This window comes from Marmota flaviventris, chromosome 13 (genome assembly GCF_047511675.1).
Source record: "Marmota flaviventris isolate mMarFla1 chromosome 13, mMarFla1.hap1, whole genome shotgun sequence".
NCBI classification, from domain to species: domain Eukaryota; kingdom Metazoa; phylum Chordata; class Mammalia; order Rodentia; family Sciuridae; genus Marmota; species Marmota flaviventris.
In genome coordinates this window covers 90,891,625-90,911,235 of record NC_092510.1, presented here as the reverse complement: position 1 = coordinate 90,911,235, position 19,611 = coordinate 90,891,625, and the positions used below count along the sequence as shown (strand labels likewise).

The 19,611-nt window shown below is 41.1% G+C and overlaps 1 protein-coding gene and 1 non-coding gene across 8 annotated transcripts in view; both read right to left on the bottom strand.

Annotated features, from left to right (window-relative positions):
- Positions 1-19,522, bottom strand: part of LOC114100452 (protein CutA homolog) — a 35,743-nt gene extending 16,221 nt beyond the window's left edge. For 5 of the 7 annotated variants that reach the window (XM_027945179.3, XM_071600885.1, XM_071600883.1 and 2 more), the window contains exons 1-6: positions 15,122-15,249; positions 11,137-11,285; positions 6,884-6,943; positions 5,098-5,143; positions 4,792-4,841; positions 699-861 (exon numbers count right to left, since the gene is read on the bottom strand). In XM_027945179.3, the coding sequence (XP_027800980.2) occupies positions 759-861; positions 4,792-4,841; positions 5,098-5,143; positions 6,884-6,943; positions 11,137-11,285; positions 15,122-15,190 (477 nt within the window). In that variant the 5' untranslated portion in view covers positions 15,191-15,249 and the 3' untranslated portion in view covers positions 699-758. Of the gene's footprint in view, positions 1-698; positions 862-4,791; positions 4,842-5,097; positions 5,144-6,883; positions 6,944-11,136; positions 11,286-15,121; positions 15,250-18,042 lie in introns of those variants that run through there. The other 2 variants (XM_071600886.1, XM_027945185.3) reach the window with 2 other exon arrangements.
- Trnat-agu (transfer RNA threonine (anticodon AGU)) lies at positions 2,853-2,925 on the bottom strand. Its single transcript has one exon. It is a non-coding gene; the product is annotated as a tRNA-Thr (tRNA).
- Positions 19,523-19,611: the final 89 nt, after the last annotated feature.

Here is a 19,611-nt window from a genome sequence, read left to right as displayed (position 1 = left end):
TTGTTCTTATTAGGTATTTTGATACAACGACAAAAAAAGCTGACTGGAACAGAACCTCTTCACTGAGCAAGGCACAGAACCTTCTGATGTCTGTCACATTCAGCCTAGGAAGGAGTCAAAACTTACTGCAACCCATGAAGCTGTGTCTAAGCACTAATGTTCCCCTAGTTACACACATACCCCCAGACTCGCCTCTTCAAGACTCAGGAACAATAAAAATCTCTAACTAGGAGCAATAATCCTGCTGATCCCTGAAATTCCACCATTATAATGCATCCTTTTGAACAGAGTACTTGAGTACTTTCCATTTGCTCTAGAATGAGGCACACACTTCCAGGTGAACAAGGTCATTGGGTCCATTCTTCCCCAGGAGAAGCTGGGGCATAATAATACCCTAGGCATTCAAGGTCACCCTAAGTACCCTAGGTCAGTCCAGTAACCAAAAACGACAAACCTCACTTTCACTGTTACTTTCCCTTGGTCTCTACACAGAATTATCCTCACCCTCCCACCCTCTGCCATCTTTAAACAAAGTAGTACTTCAAGACAAGGTCCACTGGGTTTTTACTGGTATGACTGGTCCAGCCTTCTCCAGCCTTAGGAGCCTTGAACACCTTCAGCCCACAGAGCTGCTCCTCTTTGCTGACAGGAACTTGGAATTCACAGATGCTGGGAGGTAGAAAGAGGCCTGCTCTTACCCAGAGTTCAGCAGCTGAGGGATAGAGGCAGCCAGCAGCACGCACCAGAAGCTTCCCTACTCAGTCTTCCTCCATGCCCTCCTCAAGCCACTTTAAATAGTGCACATCTCCTTGGTCCATGGGAAGACTGAAGACCTCTGGGATTTCAAAAGGATGCACCAACCTTTGGAAAGAAGGGAGAGCTCTGTGAATCAACCCATGTGATACGATCCAACTAGCCAGCCTCCTGAAAGGCCCTTTGAAATCTGCGACAGTCTACCTGGCTAGTGCCATAGCCCACCATTCCTGAGCCCGTGTTTCTTAGCTGTCAACAAGCTAAGCTGAATCAGGTGGCTTTAGAGTCTCACAGACATGGTTCAAATTCTAAATTTCCTTACTAGCTGTAAGGACTATGGACAAGTCACTTCATTTTCTAGGGATAAAAATAATACCTATGTAATTAGATTGCTGAAGACTAAATACAACAAGGTATATAAAGCACTTACCTACTCCACCAACTGGCACTGCACACATTCTATCAGATGTTAGCCTCTGCTTTCATTAGTCTCCTATACACACTGTTCTACCTTCCCTCCCACAATTCCTCTGTATTCTTTCCCACATGGAAAGTTCTTCTTGCTCCTGCTGATCAATCAAAAGCCTTTCTCTCCCTCAAGATCCAGCTCAACCACTAGCCTTTTCTAAGGGATCCTCACTGACCACTAAGCCACAGAAATCCCTCCCTTTTCTCCTGTTTGTTTCACCTGGCTCTTGTCACACAATACAAGTTCTCTTCACTTTCCGACTGAAGAAACATGAGAACTTGGTTTCAGTTTCCCATTTGTCAAACAGGATAATAATTCTCTATGTCCTTTCTGCTGCTGAAAGAACCAATTTAAAGTTCTCATGAGATAACATGATTAACAAATCACAACATGGGTGTAGGTGCTTAAACATGTGGAGTAAGTTGGATAAATTTTATCCAGTTCCTGAGGATAATGAATTTTTTCATGGACATCTAGGTAACTGCTTTTATAAATAAACATAAAGAGGCCAAAGTGCATATTTTAATAAGCACTTTAGTAGTAAGAGCTGCTGATGACAAAGCATCATTTCATATGTATACCTCACATGTTAATTCCAAAACACATGACTATGATCACCATTTCAAAGACAAGACAGCGGAGGCACAAAAAGTATTGATATTCTGCATGTACTTATGGTACAACTAGCCAATGGGAAGCCACATTTCAACATTAGAAGGTTAAGCTCTGGAGTTCTCACTCTTAACCCTGAAGCTGTCCCTGATGTATTAAGTTATTTCTTGACAGTGTAGGTTCTACCAAAGATGTCTTACTCCCTCAACTCTGTTGAGATGGTAACATAAGGGCCTTCTCTATAGCAACATTTGAGACTTAGCTATAGCCTTATAGCCACAGATTCCTAGTTCTCTAAAAAGTGAAGGGAAACAATTTTATCATCCAAATAGGTGGTTCACATCTTTGGCTGCACATTCGAGGCAACCTGGGGTGCTTTTTAACAGTACCATACTAGCTGGGTACAACAGCATGCACCTGTAGGACCAGTTGAGGCAGGAGGATCACTTGAGCCAGAAGTTCCAACACCAGCTTCGACAACATAGCAAGACCCAGTCTCAAAAATAACACCAATAATAATATCATACTTTGTTCCCATCCTAAACAAATTTAAAGTGGTAGTTTGAAAAATACCACTGGTTTAGACTATGGGAATTCCTGGGGAATATTACTAAGATGTAGTTTGATTCCATAGGTCTGGGGTGACCATGAGATTCTGCATTTCTAACAAGTGTCCAGTAATATCAATTCCAAAACTTACACTTTGAATGATATAGGGTTATACCACTGGTTCTAAAAGTGAGGTCCACTAACCTCTAGGGGTCTCCAAGACTCTTCCATGGGGTCTAAGAAGTCAAAACTATTTATATAATAACACTAATTTGTCATTCATCTTTTTACTATGTCAATGTTTGTAACAGTGGTGCAAAAGCAATGATGGGTAAAACTACCTGCATGTTTACATATATCAAGCAGTGGCACAAAACCACACTATCATTGTACTCTTCACACCTGCATTTTTTAAAAAAAAAAATTATTTTTAAGTTTTAGGTTGACACAATATCTTTATTTTATATTTATGTGGTGCTGAGGATCGAACCCAGTGCCTCATGCATACTAGGCATGCACTCTACCACTGAGCCACAACCCCAGCCCTCACACCCGCATTTTTAAAAAGTCAGACATTTTTGAAGTGGTAAAAATTACTTTTTTAAATTATTTTTTGACCCTTGAATACATGTCTTTTTAATATTCTGAATGGCAAAACGGGAAGTACACGTAGGCATTTCTGTTGTGTACCTAGGTTCAATAGTCATTGAAAACAATCTGAGTCACAAGCTAAACTAGACATGTTTTTTTGTTTGTTTGTTTTTGGTACTGGGGATTGAACCCAGGGGCATTTAACTACTGAGCCACATCCCCAGCCCTTTTTTATTTTTTATTTTGAGACAGGGCATCGCGAAGTTGCTAAGTCTGGCTTTGAACTTACAATCCTCCTGCCTCAGTTTCCTGAGCTGCTGGGATTTTAAGCATGTACCACCATGCCCAGCTAGACATGCTTTTTTTCTTTTTCTTTTTTTTTTTGCATAACATTTTTGCTTTCAAACCTAAATAACTGTAATTTGACTGTCATTTTTACAAACTATTCTGAAGTCTTGAGTATTAGGAAGACATTTCCTCAAATAGAAACAAATTGAACCCAATACTCAAAGACAATTTATATCACTTATTAACATTAATAAAATTATGTTCTAAGACAAAATTAGAATTTTGAAAAATTTGAATTCATTACTGTAAGCTTAAAATTGTCCCAATACTTAAAGGTGCTCCTTTTTTTTTTAATATTTATTTTTTAGTTGTACACAATACCTTTACTTATTTTTTATGTGGTGCTGAGGATCAAACCCAGGGCCTCGCACATGCTAGGAAAGCACTCTACTGCTGAGCTACAATCCCAGCCCACTTAAAGCTGTTTCTTGAGGAGATCTAGCTATCTTACTAAACCAGATTTTGCAAAAATGTTAAAGGTTTTCACATGAGACTTTTTTTTTCTTTTTTAAATGCAGTCCTAGGGATCAAACCCAGGTCCTCAGGCATGCAGGCAAGCTCTCTACCACTGAGCTACACCCCAGCCAGAAATGTTTTTTCTTGACACATGTTGACATCTGCCACCTCATTGTTTTCCCCAACTGGCTACATGAGGAACCACCCCAGGACAATTCTGTAGACACTTCTATATCTTTTCTCCTCCAAGTTCATCTTCAGTTCTTTTATTTTTCCCACTAGTTTTTGGCTTTGGAAACTATGATTGCTTTCTATAAAAATGCATGTATAGAACTGGGATGGGGGTGAAGTTCAGTGGTAGAGTGCTTGCCTAGCATGCAGGAGACCCAGGGTTCCAACTCTAGCACTAAAATAAATAGCACTATTTGTGTTAATATATAATGGTTTACTACTGTTATTTTTAATGACCTAAAACATTTTAAAAATTGCTCAGCTTTGATGTTTAAAACAGTTAACTTTAATTTTTTAAGAGAACAGACACAAAATTTATTAACATTCCGAAACATGAAAATCATACACCATGTCTGAAATTTAGAAGTGGAAGCTTCTAAACCTTTTCTCAGAGGGGGAAGGGAGATAGGCATGTGTATATATGATTATTAGGGAAATGAATGGACCCTGGAGACAGAAATTCGTTTGTAAAATGATGCTCTCAAAACAGTTAATTTTTTTTTATTAACCCACAACAAAGCTCTTTTTGGTCTAAGTAACTTTTAAAAGTGTGAAGGTTCTGAGACCAATATTTTGAGATCCACTGATTTAAACTATCTCATTCTAGCTCCCTATTTTATAGAAAATCTATAATTCAGAAAGAGACAGGGACTTACTCAAAGTTATATGGGAAGTTGATGGCTAGGTTGCAGATTTCCTGCTTCTGAAGCTCACTCATTTGGTCCCCAGAAGAAGAATTTGCCTGTCTGTCGTGAGAATGAGTGAAGAAATGCTAGACTTACCTGATAAAGCCAGACAGCATGAGGACCTTGGAAGTTTTTGTCTTTATTAACTGTAAAGGAAGAAAAAAAACACTACTTTAGGACTGAGCCCCAGCTTTGCCCTGCTCATTCACCTAGCCATTTAGCAGTTTGCATTCCTCCCAGGTCACCAGGTCATGTCAGGAGCTCACAAATGAACCTCATGCATCTGAAGTGAGCAAGACCTTCAGTCAATTGATTTATGTTAATTTTCACTGGAACCTGGGAAAAGGTCTTAGTCTTACTCATTCCCTTACCCAGACCACCTCTGCTCCTATCCTTACTTACCAATAAGACCTCAGTGGCTTCTTCTATTTCTCCCTTCCATAAAAAACTAGAAAAGAAAGCAAAACCAAATTGTGAAGCTCATAAAAGGAGCCCAGAGAATTAAATGTCAAACCTGGCCAGAATAGGTGACTTACTAAAAAGGAAGCTAAAATCTTTCTAAGTCCATATCAAGAAGTCTAGAGTTAGTCAAAGCCCCACAAATCATCTAGTTCCATCATTCTAACACATGCATCTAGCATCTTCCAGAACATTCCTGGAGGTGGGAGGTTCACCATCTCTTGAAGAAGTCCCTCAAACTTAAATGTTTTCACATGAGACTTTTTTTTCTTTTCTTTTTAAAATGCAGTCCTAGGGATCAAACCCAGGGCTTCAGGCATGCGGGCAAGCTCTCTACCACTGAGCTATACCCCAGCCAGAAATGTTTTTTCTTGACACATGTTGACATCTGCCACCTCATTGTTTTCCTCAACTGGCTACATGAGGAACCACCCCAGGACAATTCTGTAGATACTTCTATATCTTTTCTCCTCCAAGTTCATCTCCGGTTCTTTCTATGTTTATCTTATATTCATGGCTTCCAGTCCCCTCCCTGACCCTTTGACTAGTGTTGCTATGATCACTGACTTTCAAAGCTAAGTGTCCATGAATGGATGAATGAAAAAATTCAGAAGGCTTCAGGAGAATTAAACCTTGTAAGATACACACACTTCTAGAAATGAAAAATAAAATCAGTGATGATATTCAGAACAGAGTGTAAGAGCTGGGTACAGTGGCACATGCCTGTAATCCCAGCAGCTTGGGAGCTGAGGCAGGAGGATTGTGAGTTCAAAATCAGCCTCAGCAATTTAGTGAGACTCAGACATCACTTCATCACCTCCCTTATATAGAGACCCTGTCTCTATATAAAATATAAAAAAGGGCTGGAGATGTGGCTTAGTTGATTCAATCCTTGTTACAAAAAACAAAAGAAGAAGAAAGAGAAGAAGAAAAGAGTTTAAGAACAGCATCATAGGGCTGGGATTGTGGCTCAGCGGTAGAGCGCTCACCTAGCACGGGCGGGACCTGGGTTCAATCCTCAGCACCACATAAAAATAAAGGCATTGTGTTGTGTCCATATACACCTAAAAAAATAAATATTAAAAAAAGAACAGCATCATGGGAAAAGGGAGAGATTTAGCCTGAGATGTACATTGACCCAGGGTAAATCTAAGATGACCTAGGCCATGGGCCCTTCCCTGTCACAGCTTTGGTAAATATAAGAATTCTAAGCTGATATTCTATTCTGGTTACAAAACACTCATTTCCAGACTGGATGAATAGTGAATCGCCTATAACATTTTTTTTTTTTTTTAATGCTTAGAATTGAACCCAGGGCCTTGCACATGTAGGCAAATGCTCTACTACTGATCTACCTCCCTAACCCTTGTTCTGCTTTTTAAAGATTCAAAGGCCTGGGCCCACCCACTAACTGAACAGATCTAGGCTGGAGTTCAGGGAATTGACATTACAGCCAAATTTGGGAGCCACTGCTATAGATGATGTGAACAATAACAGAGTAACATTACTTTTTCCTTCTCTCTCTATAAACAGCATATTTTTGCTTTCCTTGGATGAGATAAACTACTTGATTGATCTCCTCTGAATATAAGTCAACTGTGAACCACTGACTAATTTAATACCTTTGAGTTATTCTTTGGTAATTCCCATTAGTTTAGTGCTCTTTCCACTAGCCAGGACCTGACCCTAAGACTCCCAATTCCCCTTTATTGGCCATAGCAAAACTCACAGTGAAGATGTCTTGGGCAAGATGTTCACAGAGGCAGCCAGTTTCTTATCCAGTATGCCCCTAAAGCAAAGGTAGCGGTCACTAGAGCAAGTCCCAGGATCTAAAGAGAAAGGATGGGAACAGGGGTTCTTGGGAATTACCTTGGAAATCTAAATCTAAGTAGAAAATAATTTAGGATGTCCCTCCCCTGCTTTGGTTTAGTCCCCAGATTTCATGTGTTAGAAATTTTATCCTGTTAACAGTATTTGTGAGGCTCTTGGGAATTAATAGCAGCGTGGAAATGTGGGGCTGAAGCTGCTGCAGGATCCACTAGGGCAATGTCTAGTAGAGCCACAGGGGTTGGACTGCCACAGAGACCTGGGATTATAGAGCTATATGGTGGGCAAGTAAGAGCTATCAGCTTACCCAAGTGAGCTGAAGCTGTACTGAGGTGGAGGCTGGGCTGCACAAGGCCTCGGGGGCATAACCCCTGTCCCAATATATCCAGGAAGGGGAACATGCAATTATGGAAGATGGTTCTAGAGCCTTCAGATTTAATGCTGTTCATCCTGTTGGGTTTTGGACCTCCATGGAGCTGGTGACTCCTTTCTTTTTGCCTGACTCTTCTGTTTAGAATGGGAACATCTGTCCTATGGCCTGTTTCACCACTGCGCTGTAGAAGTGTGTAGCTCCTTTGATTTTTCAGGCCACAGTAGATTAAATTTGCCTCAGGCATGCTTTCAGTCTCACCCAAATCTGATTCAGATAAGAAAATGCACTTTGGACTTTTATATTATTTTTGGAACCAGTTAAAATTTGGGGGTTTATTGTATTTTGCATGTGAGGACATGGATATTGGGGGCTAGAGGCAGAAGTTATGGTTTCAGTGTGTCCCCAGAATTCCCTAAATCATGTTAGTGGATTTGGAGGTGGGGCTTTTGGGTGATTAGGATTACCTGAGGTCATGAGGATGGCACCACCATGAGGGCATAGGTGGCATTATAAGAAAAGGGAGAGAGACCAACCTAGCATACTTGCTCTGTATCACCATGTGATGTTCTCTGCCATATTATAAAGCAGGAAGTAGGCCCTCACTAGATATCAGCACCATACTCTTGGAGTTCCTAGCCTCCAGGACCATAATCTAGATAAACCTTTATTGTTTATAAATGACCCAGCTTGTGGTATTCAGTTACTGCCACAGAAAACAGACTCAGACATCACTTCATCACCTCCCTTCAGAACAGTCCATAAACAGCATGCATAGAACCTCTGAAGACAGAGCTGTTTCTATGTACTTTTCTGGGTGAGAAGTAAGAAAGCAGCTATGGGAAGGAAGTTTTAAGGAGAGGCCCAGTCTGTCTGGGGTCTGGGCAGTAATTAACATTGGACCTAAAGAAGATCCGAATTCCATTTCCAGCCCTGCTATAAGATGGCTATGGGACCTTAAGTAAGTTCTTTCTTTCTGTCCCTCTCCTGCTTTGGGGAAATAAGCAACCTGACCTGCTATACAACAAGACTGGTTTGGCCAGTGGTTTTCAACCTTTCCTATTCCCAATAATTTCTTTTATTATGCTACCTCTACCTTTAACCACCAAAGATAATCTAGCTGAGACACTAAGTGCTTCTGACTATAAATACCCATGTGACCACACAAAACTAATACAATTCCAAGCAAAAGCAAAAAGAAAAAAAAAAAGCATCATGTTTTGGCAAATATAGGACCTTTTCATCTTTCTTTCTTTCTTTCTTTTTTAAAGGAAACCAAAGGAACCTCACCTCTGTTCTCTGATGTGCTTGGACCGAGCCAAACAAACCTTATCTGAGCCCTGCTCGCTGATTCCTCTTTCCCTCAGCCGTTACCAAGAGAACTGACCTCTTTTCTTTTTCCTTGAGTCCCAAGCTGAAGAGTATTCTATTTAAGGCTCCATATTCATGTGACATTATCACCACTGTTACTCTCTTGGAAAATTATCAACTGTAAGAAGAGACCTGTCACACAAACTTGTTCAAGCAACTGCTGTGAGCCTTGTTCACTCAACCACTCACTGCGAAATTACATTTCATTGGTTCTCCCAGTGTTAAGCAAATGCAAGGAGCAAGTTACACACCCATGGAAGATGATCACATTGCCTCAGAAGCCCTTTCCCAAATATGAACTCCTCAGCAACTGATAATAACAACCTGTCTTTAGGTAAGAGATTATAGAATATGGAGGGTTTTTATACAAAAAGTCCCTAAAGGGCTGGGTCTGTGGCTCAGTGGTAGAGCGCTCGCCTAGCATGTGTGAGGCCCTGGGTTCGATCCTCAGCACCACTTAAAATAAATAAATAAATAAAATAAAAGTCCTATGTCAAACTACAACTAATATATATATATATATATATATATATATATATATATATATATGTAATATATATAATATATGTAATATATATAATACATATTTTTTTAAGTCCCTAGAGCATTATAAAAGAGAGTAGGGAAGAAGAGAGGCTGACTGAATTCAATTTTAAAACAGACACACAAACCCTCAAGACCAGTAGAGAGCCACACATGGGGAGCTCAGGATTTAGGAAGCAGAAGGGAGAAGTGCAGAGGTCACACAGGGTAGTGGCTCAAAGAACAGATACATATTGGTCCCATGACATTTTAAAAAATCTTGACATTGGCCAGGTGCAGTGGCACACGCCTGTAATCCCAGCAGCTCAGGAAGCTGAGATAAGATGATTGCAAGTTTCAAAGCCAGCCTCAGCAACTCAGTGAGCCCCTGTCTCTAAATAAAATACAAAACAGGGCTGGGGATGTGGCTCAGTGGTCAAGTGCCCCTGAGTTCAATCTTGGTTACCCCCCCCCCAAAAAAAAATCTTGGCTTTATTAACCAATATTGAATATAGAATGTATTTCACACCCCAAACAATACAGATTATCTAGCTTCTAGCAAAAAGAAAAAAGTGAATCTTCCAATATTGGGCCTGCAGGTCAAATTTAGCCATGCTAGAGCTGAGCAGCAGCTGCTCCCTTGAGGCATGAAATACGCTTCTCAGGTCAACACAATTCCATTGCTCTTTCCTCCCAAAGCCTAGGAAGCACCATCATTATACACCAGCCCACTTCTCATTTACCTGATTACAGGCATTTTCTTTCTTTCTTTCTTTCTTTTTTTTTGGTACCAAGGATTGAACTCAGGGCACTTAACCATTGAGCCACATCCCCAACCCATTTTTGCATTTTACTTAGAAATGGGATCACAATGAGTTGCTTAGGGCCTTGTTAAATTGCTGAGGCTGGCTTTGAACTCATGATCCTCTTGCCTCAGCCTCCCAAGCCACTAGAATTACAGGCATGTGTCACCGTGCCTGGCTGCCTATAGGCATTTGATTGTTATTGTGACACTGGACTAGTTTTAGTCTACTATTAACTTCAAGAAGGCTGAGTTGTAAAGCAAGAAGAAAAGGAACACAGAGCCACGGCCATTACTTCTCAGCCTCACTAACTCTCTTTAACCTGTATCTATAAACAGAAGGGGGAAAATTCAGATATAATAAACATTTTCTGAGCACCTACTATATTTACTGGGGTATGCACTGTTTATATTTCATCTCATTTAATCTTCACCACCACCCTGTGAGGTAGATGGCATAATGCCGTTTTATAATTTAGAAAACTGATGCTTCAAGAAGGGAATCAGATATGACTTGGCTGTACATACCTGCCTACCATGCTCAAGGACCTGGGTTTGATGTCTAGCACTGCCAAAAAAAAAAGAAGAGGAGGAAAAGGAGGAAGTGGAAGAAGAGACACAGCTCGGCCAAGATCACGTACATAGTAAATGGCATATTCACATTGAAACCCTGGCCTAGTCCAGTGTTCTTTCTAGTATGTCACAGCTGCTTCTAGAAAACAGCCAAATACTTGAAATGACCTCCTCCTCCTTACATATGAACAAAGAGAGGTGGGTCATCAATTTGGAGACTTACGATTACAAACCTGCAGGGTTCCACAACTCTCTTATGCCTTCAACAAACCACCTCTCTCTGGGCTTCAGATCCCTTTTATGCCCTCCTGCACCACTTGACATTTTTAGGCCCTGCAGCAGCATCAGTCAGGGGATCATTTGGCCATGCTCCTTGTATCACCCCAAGCAGACAGCTATAGAGTTCATTGGACAGGCAGGTTTGTGAGAAGCAAGAGAAGGGCCCAAATTAGTCCCTCTGGAGCTTCTTAGAGCTTCCCAAGTCTTCTGGGGCAGCACCTTAGCCCCTGCACTATACCTGGCAATGTCTCTAGCAATTTGCTCGTTGGGACAGTTGACAAAGACGATGGAGTGTGTGCCAGAGAGATAGCTGCCGGTGATGGCTGAGTGAAGCTGTAGGCTAAGGGTCCTGAGCATGGGGTACATCAGAAAAGAAGTTGCCAGGATCTACACAGTGGAAAAGAAAAGCACAGGTCAATGACTCCCAACTCCAGCAGACTAGAACCAAGGCTGATATCATTTTTTCATCCCCCAACCCCATCTATAAAATAACCCCTGAAATCTACATTGAGTTTTCATATTTTCCTCTGCATATTTTAGATGAGAAAGAAAATGGAGGCTTATAATTCAAAAAAACTTTTTCAAAATCATATAGCTTTAATTGGTGAAGCCAGGATTTGGACTCAAGCCTGGATGACTTCAAATCCTTTTTTATTGTGCAAAACTGCTATTGCTGGTGATACTAACTGGCATCCACCGAACTGCCATCATTATGAGAAGATCATTATGATAAACTCTTAAATCTATTGATTTTCAAGGAGTAATTTCACCTGCGTTCATTTGTATATGCATTAGGGAATGTCAGACAATCTAGTGCAAAAGGTAGGCTTATGAACAGATCAATTCTGAAACAATGTAACCTGGGCTGCTGTGCTGGGAGGACCAAGAGGAAAGCTATGCTAGAAGGAGCAGGAAAAAGCTTTGAAGAGAAGGAATGAGGTAGGACTGAAAAGAAGATGTCATCTGAGTTGGATCTGAAATAAGTAGGATTATAAGAGGGTGCTCTAAGCAAATGATAATATGTACAAACTCAAGAGGTACAAGGGACATATGAAATATCCAGTCTGTACTAGATTTGCATGGGATAGTAAGAGTAGATCAGAGAAAATGAGGTTGCCTAGAATTATACAGAAAAGGGTCAGGCCACAGAGTTGGGGGTTTGCACTCAGGTGACTGAGTGCTTTTAGAGGTTTTTTAAGTAAGACAATAATAATATGGCCAAGCCAAGTAGCGTTACAAAAGGGCTTGAATGGGGAATTATCAGAAGGCAGGCTACTTAGCCATTTTAGTAACCCAAGAAAAAGACATTAAGATCCTGAACTGGGGTTGGGATTGTGGCTCAGCGGTAGAGCGCTCGCCTAGCATGCACAGGGGCCCTGGGTTCGATCCTCAGCACCACATAAAAATAAATGAATGGAATAAAGGAATTATATCCAACTACAACTAAAAAAATAAATATTAAAAAAATCCTATAAAAAAATCCTGGACTAAGGTGGCACTGACCATGTGAGAGGAAAAGGCATTCAAGATATAACTTCTTTTTATTTTAATGACAAACATCCAAAATCGGGGGGAATAAAAAGAACTGGAGATCCCTTCTATTCCAGGATTCTCCGTTTGGTGGACATAATGGAGCTATTAACAGGGACAGAGGCAACTTGCAAGGAGTCAGGCAGGGACTCAGCAAGGCTGAACAAGAACTGCTTCTCCTGCCTCCTAGGCCAGGGATCCGGCTTTGCTCAAATGAACCTCTGTCCTCCCTTCTCATTTTACATTATCGCCTCTGTCCTAGCTCCTTCTTGTTGGCAGGGCCTGAGTAGTGGTTTTGTATCTTTAGCTGCAGTTTGACCTCAGGCCTTTTGGGTTGGGTTTTTCATTCCCTCCCACTATCTCCACAGTGCCTCAGTCTCATATTAGCTCTTTGAACCAAACCAGAAACCATGCAAGAAAAAAAGAACCAGGCTTTTCAAGGAAGCTTTTACTGTTATTTCTTTTTGACAACTCAATTGGACCATAGCGGGGAAAAAATAGAAGGACTAGAGGGCAGGATTTAAATCCTAGTGCCAGTACAGATAGCTGTCTGTGGCCTGCCAAGTTTCTTCCTCTTCCTTCTATAATCCTGATGTAAAAACTGGAGATTATGACATTCATGCTGCCTAACTCAAGAGTTGATAGGGGTTCAAACAAGATAGGAAAAGCAATTTGTAATCACTAACTCAATAAAGGAAGGGCTGTGTTTAGTTCACCATTCTCCCCACCTCAGTTCCTGGCACACAGCAGGTTCTCAATAAATACTTGTGGATTAGTGACTTAGTAGCACACAAGTGAAATGCTGTTGCTAAGACTAAATAGCCTTGTGAAGAAGGCAAGGCTTCTGGGTCACCCACTGTGAGCAGTGCTTTCAGAACATTGTATGGTGTTCCAGCTACATGACTCTAAAGAAGCTTCCAGCACCACTCTAAAGAAAAGGAGCATTCAGCCGGGCATTGTGGGAGGCCTAGGCAAGTGGACTGCAAGTTCAAGTCCAGCCTGGGCCACTTATGAAGACCCTGTCTTTAAAAAAAAAAAGAAGAAGAAAAGAAAAAAAAAGACTGAGGAGGCAAAGTGCTCCTGGTGATCCCCAGTACCCCTCAAATAAATAAATAACCAACCAAGAGGTAGATGGGCCCTCAGGTATTATCTAAGACAACCCTTAACTCAACAAATAAGAAAACCAAGGCAGAACATACAGAAACTCAGTGATAGACCAATTCTTGCCTCCAAGACCCCTGACTTCCATTCTGACTTTTATGCTTTGCAATAAGCAAGACTAAGAATGGATTCAGGGCATCCTTGAAGCTTTGTGTTATCCAGTGATTCTCAACTCAGGGAGATTTTGCCCCTCTGTGTACATCTGGCAATGCTTAGAGACAATTCTGACTGTCATGACTAGGGAAGAGGTACCATTGTCATCTAGTGGGTGGAGACAAGGCTGCTGCTAAACCTCCTTCTGTTGTGCCATTCACAGAATACAATGAAATACAGAGTTGTTTCTATGCCTCTCCCATTGGATAGGAAGTCTTCATTCTCATTCCTTCCTGTATTCCTACCACATTACTATCTGGGAACAGACTATATGCCTGAGAAATGTTTATGGGCCACATCAGTTAAATATCAGAAGTAAGAAAGGTCATTTGGACCCCAAAGTGGACTATAATATTTTAAAAAGTAACATGTTATGAGTGTGAAACCAGTGGAAAATATACATATCACAACATCCCCTAACAGAAACAGTTACTATCATGGGAAAAGAGTCACCATAAATTTTAAAGAAAAGCCTTTTTATTATAAAGCCTTCATATTTATGTCCTTTACTATATACCTTTTCATATTGATGTCTTTTTAAATATACCTTATCTAATTTAACATTCTTGTAAAATATTTTATGTACCCTTTCAGTAATTTCCTATTGTATTCAACCTTTCTCCTTTTTTTTTGTCCTAGAATATGTACACAGCCTTTCAGAGGCTATGGTTGACTTTACAGCCTGTGACAAGCAGAAGGGGCTTCACTAATCACCAAAGCCAGTGGCACTAAACCTGTAATCCAAGGAATCTGTAAATACCCTGAAGTCAAATGCAATATTGAGTTTATCTATACATTTTCCTGGAGTACAAATCCAGAGCTTTCAAAAAAACAATTCAATAAGATTTACAGTCCCCGAAAGTTAAGAGCCACTGATTTGTGCCAATTTTAACAGATAAGGAAATAACGATCAGTGAATGGGAGCAATCACTCCCAAAAGTAAGGGGTAAGCTGGGCTAGAACCCAGGGCTTCTAACCCTCTCCTAGGCTTTTTCCCCATTCTCACTTCCAACATCAATTTTAAGACATTTCAGATGAGAAAACACAGTCCCAGAAAATTAGTCTATTATACAATAGGAAAAGGAAAGAATCTATCATGAAACACTTAAGTGGGACTTTATCAGCAGATACCCGTTGCCCTCCCCCACTCTAGCAAAGAAACAGCACACTCACCTGTCCCTAGAAGTCAGGAGTAAAGGTATGGTGGTAACCTTGAGAACCACCCCACTACCTCCAAAGGATCTTACCTACCTGCTCCCAACTAAAACCCCAGGACCAGTCAAGAGAAATATGCCTTCTTCTCCTCCATCCTTCTCCTTCCGTCCCCAAGCTGAAGGTTTAAGGATGAGGGGGTTTCACCCTGTAGACTAAGGACTCACCAGAAAGCATATGAGGACAGAAGGCCGCGAGTAGCCTGGCAGAGGGCACCGTGATCCCAGCCTGTCCATGGCTTTGTTGGTAATTTAGCACAAGGCAGTGGCAGTGAATTACAGTCTCAGGCCGGGTGCCGGCTGGTGGGCGGGCACTGAGGGCCTTATCTGCCCTTTCCCCACAAGGCCTCTGGTCTGCACACTGCCCGCCCCGCCCCAGCCAGGCTGGCCAAAGACACTGTAGGAATCTGGGAAAGGGAGGTTATTTTCACTGGGCACACCTCTCCCCTGAAACTTACAACCTAAGCACTCAGACCTATAACTCTTGCAAAAATATATGCTATTTTCTCTTTCCATTCCAACAAACAAAAAGGCATGTCCCCAGAAACATACAAAGACATAAACTTTCAGAAACCACAGCACACAAACACTAAAACACATACACAAAACTCTTCTCTAAAGAGCTTCAAACTACCTATAAACAAGGGAAGCACAGAATGTAACCCTTACACAATGTGGCCCCCATATTGCCCCCTCCTCCGAGGATTTCCCCTAATTCTCTTTGGCTTAGAATACTCTTGCCCACTTCTTCACTTCCTAATAAACTCATTCCTTTTCCCAGGCCAACTGCCCTGGGAGCTTTTCTCAGTTAATCTCAGTCCTCTTCTAAAGAAGACACACTGCGCTTGTTTTGGAGAGCAGCACATAAAACCAGCAAGCCAAAGGCTGACTGTTGTCCCTTAGGAATGCAGAGTCCACTGCTACTACAGTTTCCAAATTTTTAATATGCCTTTTTATTATAATGCCTTCATATTTATGTCCTTTACTATATACCTTTTCATATGCTATTTTCTCTTTGCAGCTTTTCAATGTGAAATATTTCAATTTTAAAATGATGGCAAGTTAGCACAGAGGAAAAGCTTTAGTGCACAGGTAAACTGTTTCAGGGAACCATTTTACATCTTAATTGTTCTGTTGGCAGTTACACAGGTATGAAAAAAATTCAACTGGACACTTCAACAGGTGAATTCTATTGTATGTAAATAGTTTCTTACACAAAACAGGAAATACTGAAAAACAATTGAAAAAATTTTCAAAATGGAAGGAAAACAACAAAATCTTATTTGCAGATTTGCAGTTCATAGCTTCCCTGTTTATTCTCATCACCTGTTCATTTGTCTCACTTGTTGAGACTACAATTTCCTTTTCTGGGGCTACTGGGAATTTAACCCAGGAGCACTTACCACTGAGCCACATGCCCAGCTCTTTTTATTTATTTATTTATTTATTTTTGTTAGTTGTAGTTGGTCACAATACCTTTATTTCACTTATTTATTTTTATGTGGTGCTGAGGATCAAACCCAGGGTCTCGCATGTGCGAAGCGAGAGCTCTACTGCTGAGCCACAACCCCAGCCACTCTCTTTATTTTTTGAGACAGGGTCTTGCTAACTTGCTGAGGCTGGCTTTGAACTTGAGATCCTCCTGTCTCAGCCTCCCAAACTGAGCCACTGGGATTACAGGTATGCGCCACTACGCCTGGCTAAGACTACAAATTCTTTTATTTTTTTTAAATATTAATACCTTTATTTATCTTATTTTTATGTGGTGCTGAGGATCAAACAACTACAAATTCTTAAAGGCGTGATAGACTTATGAAAATGTCTGACAAAGTAGTTAATCATTTGTAATTCTAATCCTGTTGTTTACATTAGCTGTGCAGACTCAAGCAAGTTTCTTAACCTCTCTGGGTTTGAAGGGAGGTTTTTGATAAATGCAGGGCTAATAACTTCCTTCATATGTCTGGAGTGAGGATTAACAGATTAATGTTGAGTGCTTTATAAAATGTATGATCATGTCACCATTTCAAAAAGAAACAGTCTCATGTCAACCACCAACACCTGTTTGTAACTGAAAAATTTAACATATATGGTTAGAGGCTGAATGGTCCTAAGAAAACCTTTGTATTTTAAGCCCTCTAAAATAAACTGGGGCCATGATCTCTCATACCAATCATCCATAAGAATGGGTACTGTTAATGACCATTTACCTCAGATCCTCAGATATTTCCTGAGTTGATTTCCCAAGTTTAGAACAGGACTATACAGAATTTCCACTCAATATCTGTTGAATGACTAAGTGTTACAGATGTGTCTGGTGATTACAAAGATGATGGTAGTGATGAAGGTGATGTTGAGGTAATGAGAGAATGATAATAAGATGAAGTGTTATTTGGAAGAAGCAACCTCTGGATCCGCTCTGTCCTTCAACTCAGACACCTCTACTCATTCCAAATTCAATTCCAAGGTTAGATTTTAGAACTCCAATTATGGCTTTGACAGTTTTTTCAGCTATTATCAAGTCTTAGTGCCACTGCCAGGAAGCTTTTTATTCTATACCTTTTCTCTTTCCTTCTCCTCCTCCCTATGGAATTGATTCAGGCTGACTAAGTAAGACTCAGACTTCCCCTGCGACACAGATACTACACCCATCCCTATCATTTACTTCGTTTATTTCTCCCTTATCATTTCCTTTATTGTTTATTTCTTCCTTCAGTTCCTTTAAGTTTCTTTTGCACCTCTCTATAGACATACAGCAATTTACTGTAATCTTTTTTGGGGGATTGCACTAGGATTAACTCAGGGCACTGGACCACTGAGCCATATCCCCAGCCCTTTTCTGTATTTTATTTAGAGACAGGGTCTCACTGAGTTGTTTAGTGCTTCGCTTTTGCTGGAGCTGGCTTTGAACTCACAATCCTCTTGCCTCAACCTCCCCAGCTGCTGGGATTACAGACATGCGCAACCGCAACCAGCTCTGAAATCTTTTTTAAATGTGAAACTTCAATCCAAGAAAGGATCTGTATCAACTGCAGAATCAATGAAATCTGAGGCATCGTTTAAGACAGCAATTTCTTTAGATTCATCTTTACCTCTAGTTGGGGACTGGTCTTCATCATCTATGGATATAGACTCTAAATTATTCCCAAAGACTGGAACTTTAGTAATTCATTATTTTCACTTTCCTTTATATTGATGCAGACGGATTTTTTTTCAACTTCTTCATTAACTCTGGGGAAACATGCATACGCATTCAAAGAACATCCTTCCAATCTTTCCACTAAGCCTTATTAAAGACGGCTGGTTGTATATCATTCATCACTTCTTTTACCACTACTTCAGAAATGTGGCATTGTTGTCATGTTTCTTTTAAAGTAAGCTTTTTGTCAATGCAGTCAGCAAGGTGTTCAAACATATGGTTGATGTAATACCTCAGTTATACCATGGTTCAAGGGCTGGAGAAAGCTAGTGTCTTCCAAGGAAAGAAACCCAATAACATCAAATAACGAGCAAATAATGAGTCAGGGTAACCAGGACTTTTTTCCACAACTGGCAACACTCTGAATTCAAGTTTTTTGTGCTTTTTTTTTTTTTTCTGTTAAACGCACCTTAGTTTCATGGATAATCTAATTATAAAAACCAATCCAAAAAGAAGGTATTGTAAAAAATCTTTTTTCCAAAAGAAAAGTGGGATTAAGGTCTTTGTGAAGCAGCAATGTATTCATCATTTTGTCACGGGAGACATTGACACACAAAATGAAGGAAATGCTGTCCTTAAGTTTCCTCTAAGCTTTCCAGATTTTTGTCTATTTCCTTAAAAGTATGGGAAAGCATGCGTTTCCAAACTAGGCTCATCTCCTTGGTATTCAGGACCTGCTGAGGCACACTGCTTCTCTCTCTGATGAGTCGCTCCAATTGCTTGCACTGTTTGGGTGCCAACTCAGGATTTAACGGTTCTTCCTTCCTCATCAACTTTATATTTCACAGTATTTATTTATAAACTTCTCAAACCATTCCTGGCTCGCAGGAAACATATCTGAACCGCCCTGACCACTGGTTCCCACCACATGCAATACAGATGCGTTTGGCCTGGGTGCAGAGGCCGTTGCAGTCAAGAGGCCGCCTTCTGTGCTCTGCCCCTCCACTCAAAAGGCTACCGAGGTCTCCATCTTCTTGGGGTCTACCTCACGGGAATCTTGGAGCAGTCGGGCAAAACACTCTCCATGCCGGCCCAAACAGCCCTCGTGTTTTTCTCCATCACGAGTACTGTTGACTCGTCGACACCAAAAAGGCGCCCCACGATCGTATTACTCACGCCTTCGTCCAGCTTCTCGAGAATTTTCATCTTGCCTTCCGAGGCAGAACCCTCTGCCTCCTCTGGACAGGCGTGTGGCCCAGGATCTAAGTTCCCCCAAGGCCCAAAGCCGAGAGGCCTCCACAAAGGCGGCTCTTTCCAGTGCCAAAGGTCTGGTCTGGAGGCGGGGAGGCCATTTCCAGGCCGTCTGACTGCCGACAGGCCCTCATCCTCTCGGCTCAGCTGGCTGGGCATCCTACGAGGCTTCCACTCCGCCAGTTCACCAAGTTGCTGGGAAAAGCAGGAGGAGTAACTGAGCACAGTTCCTCGTGACGTCAGACCGAGGAGCTACATCACTGGCAACCTG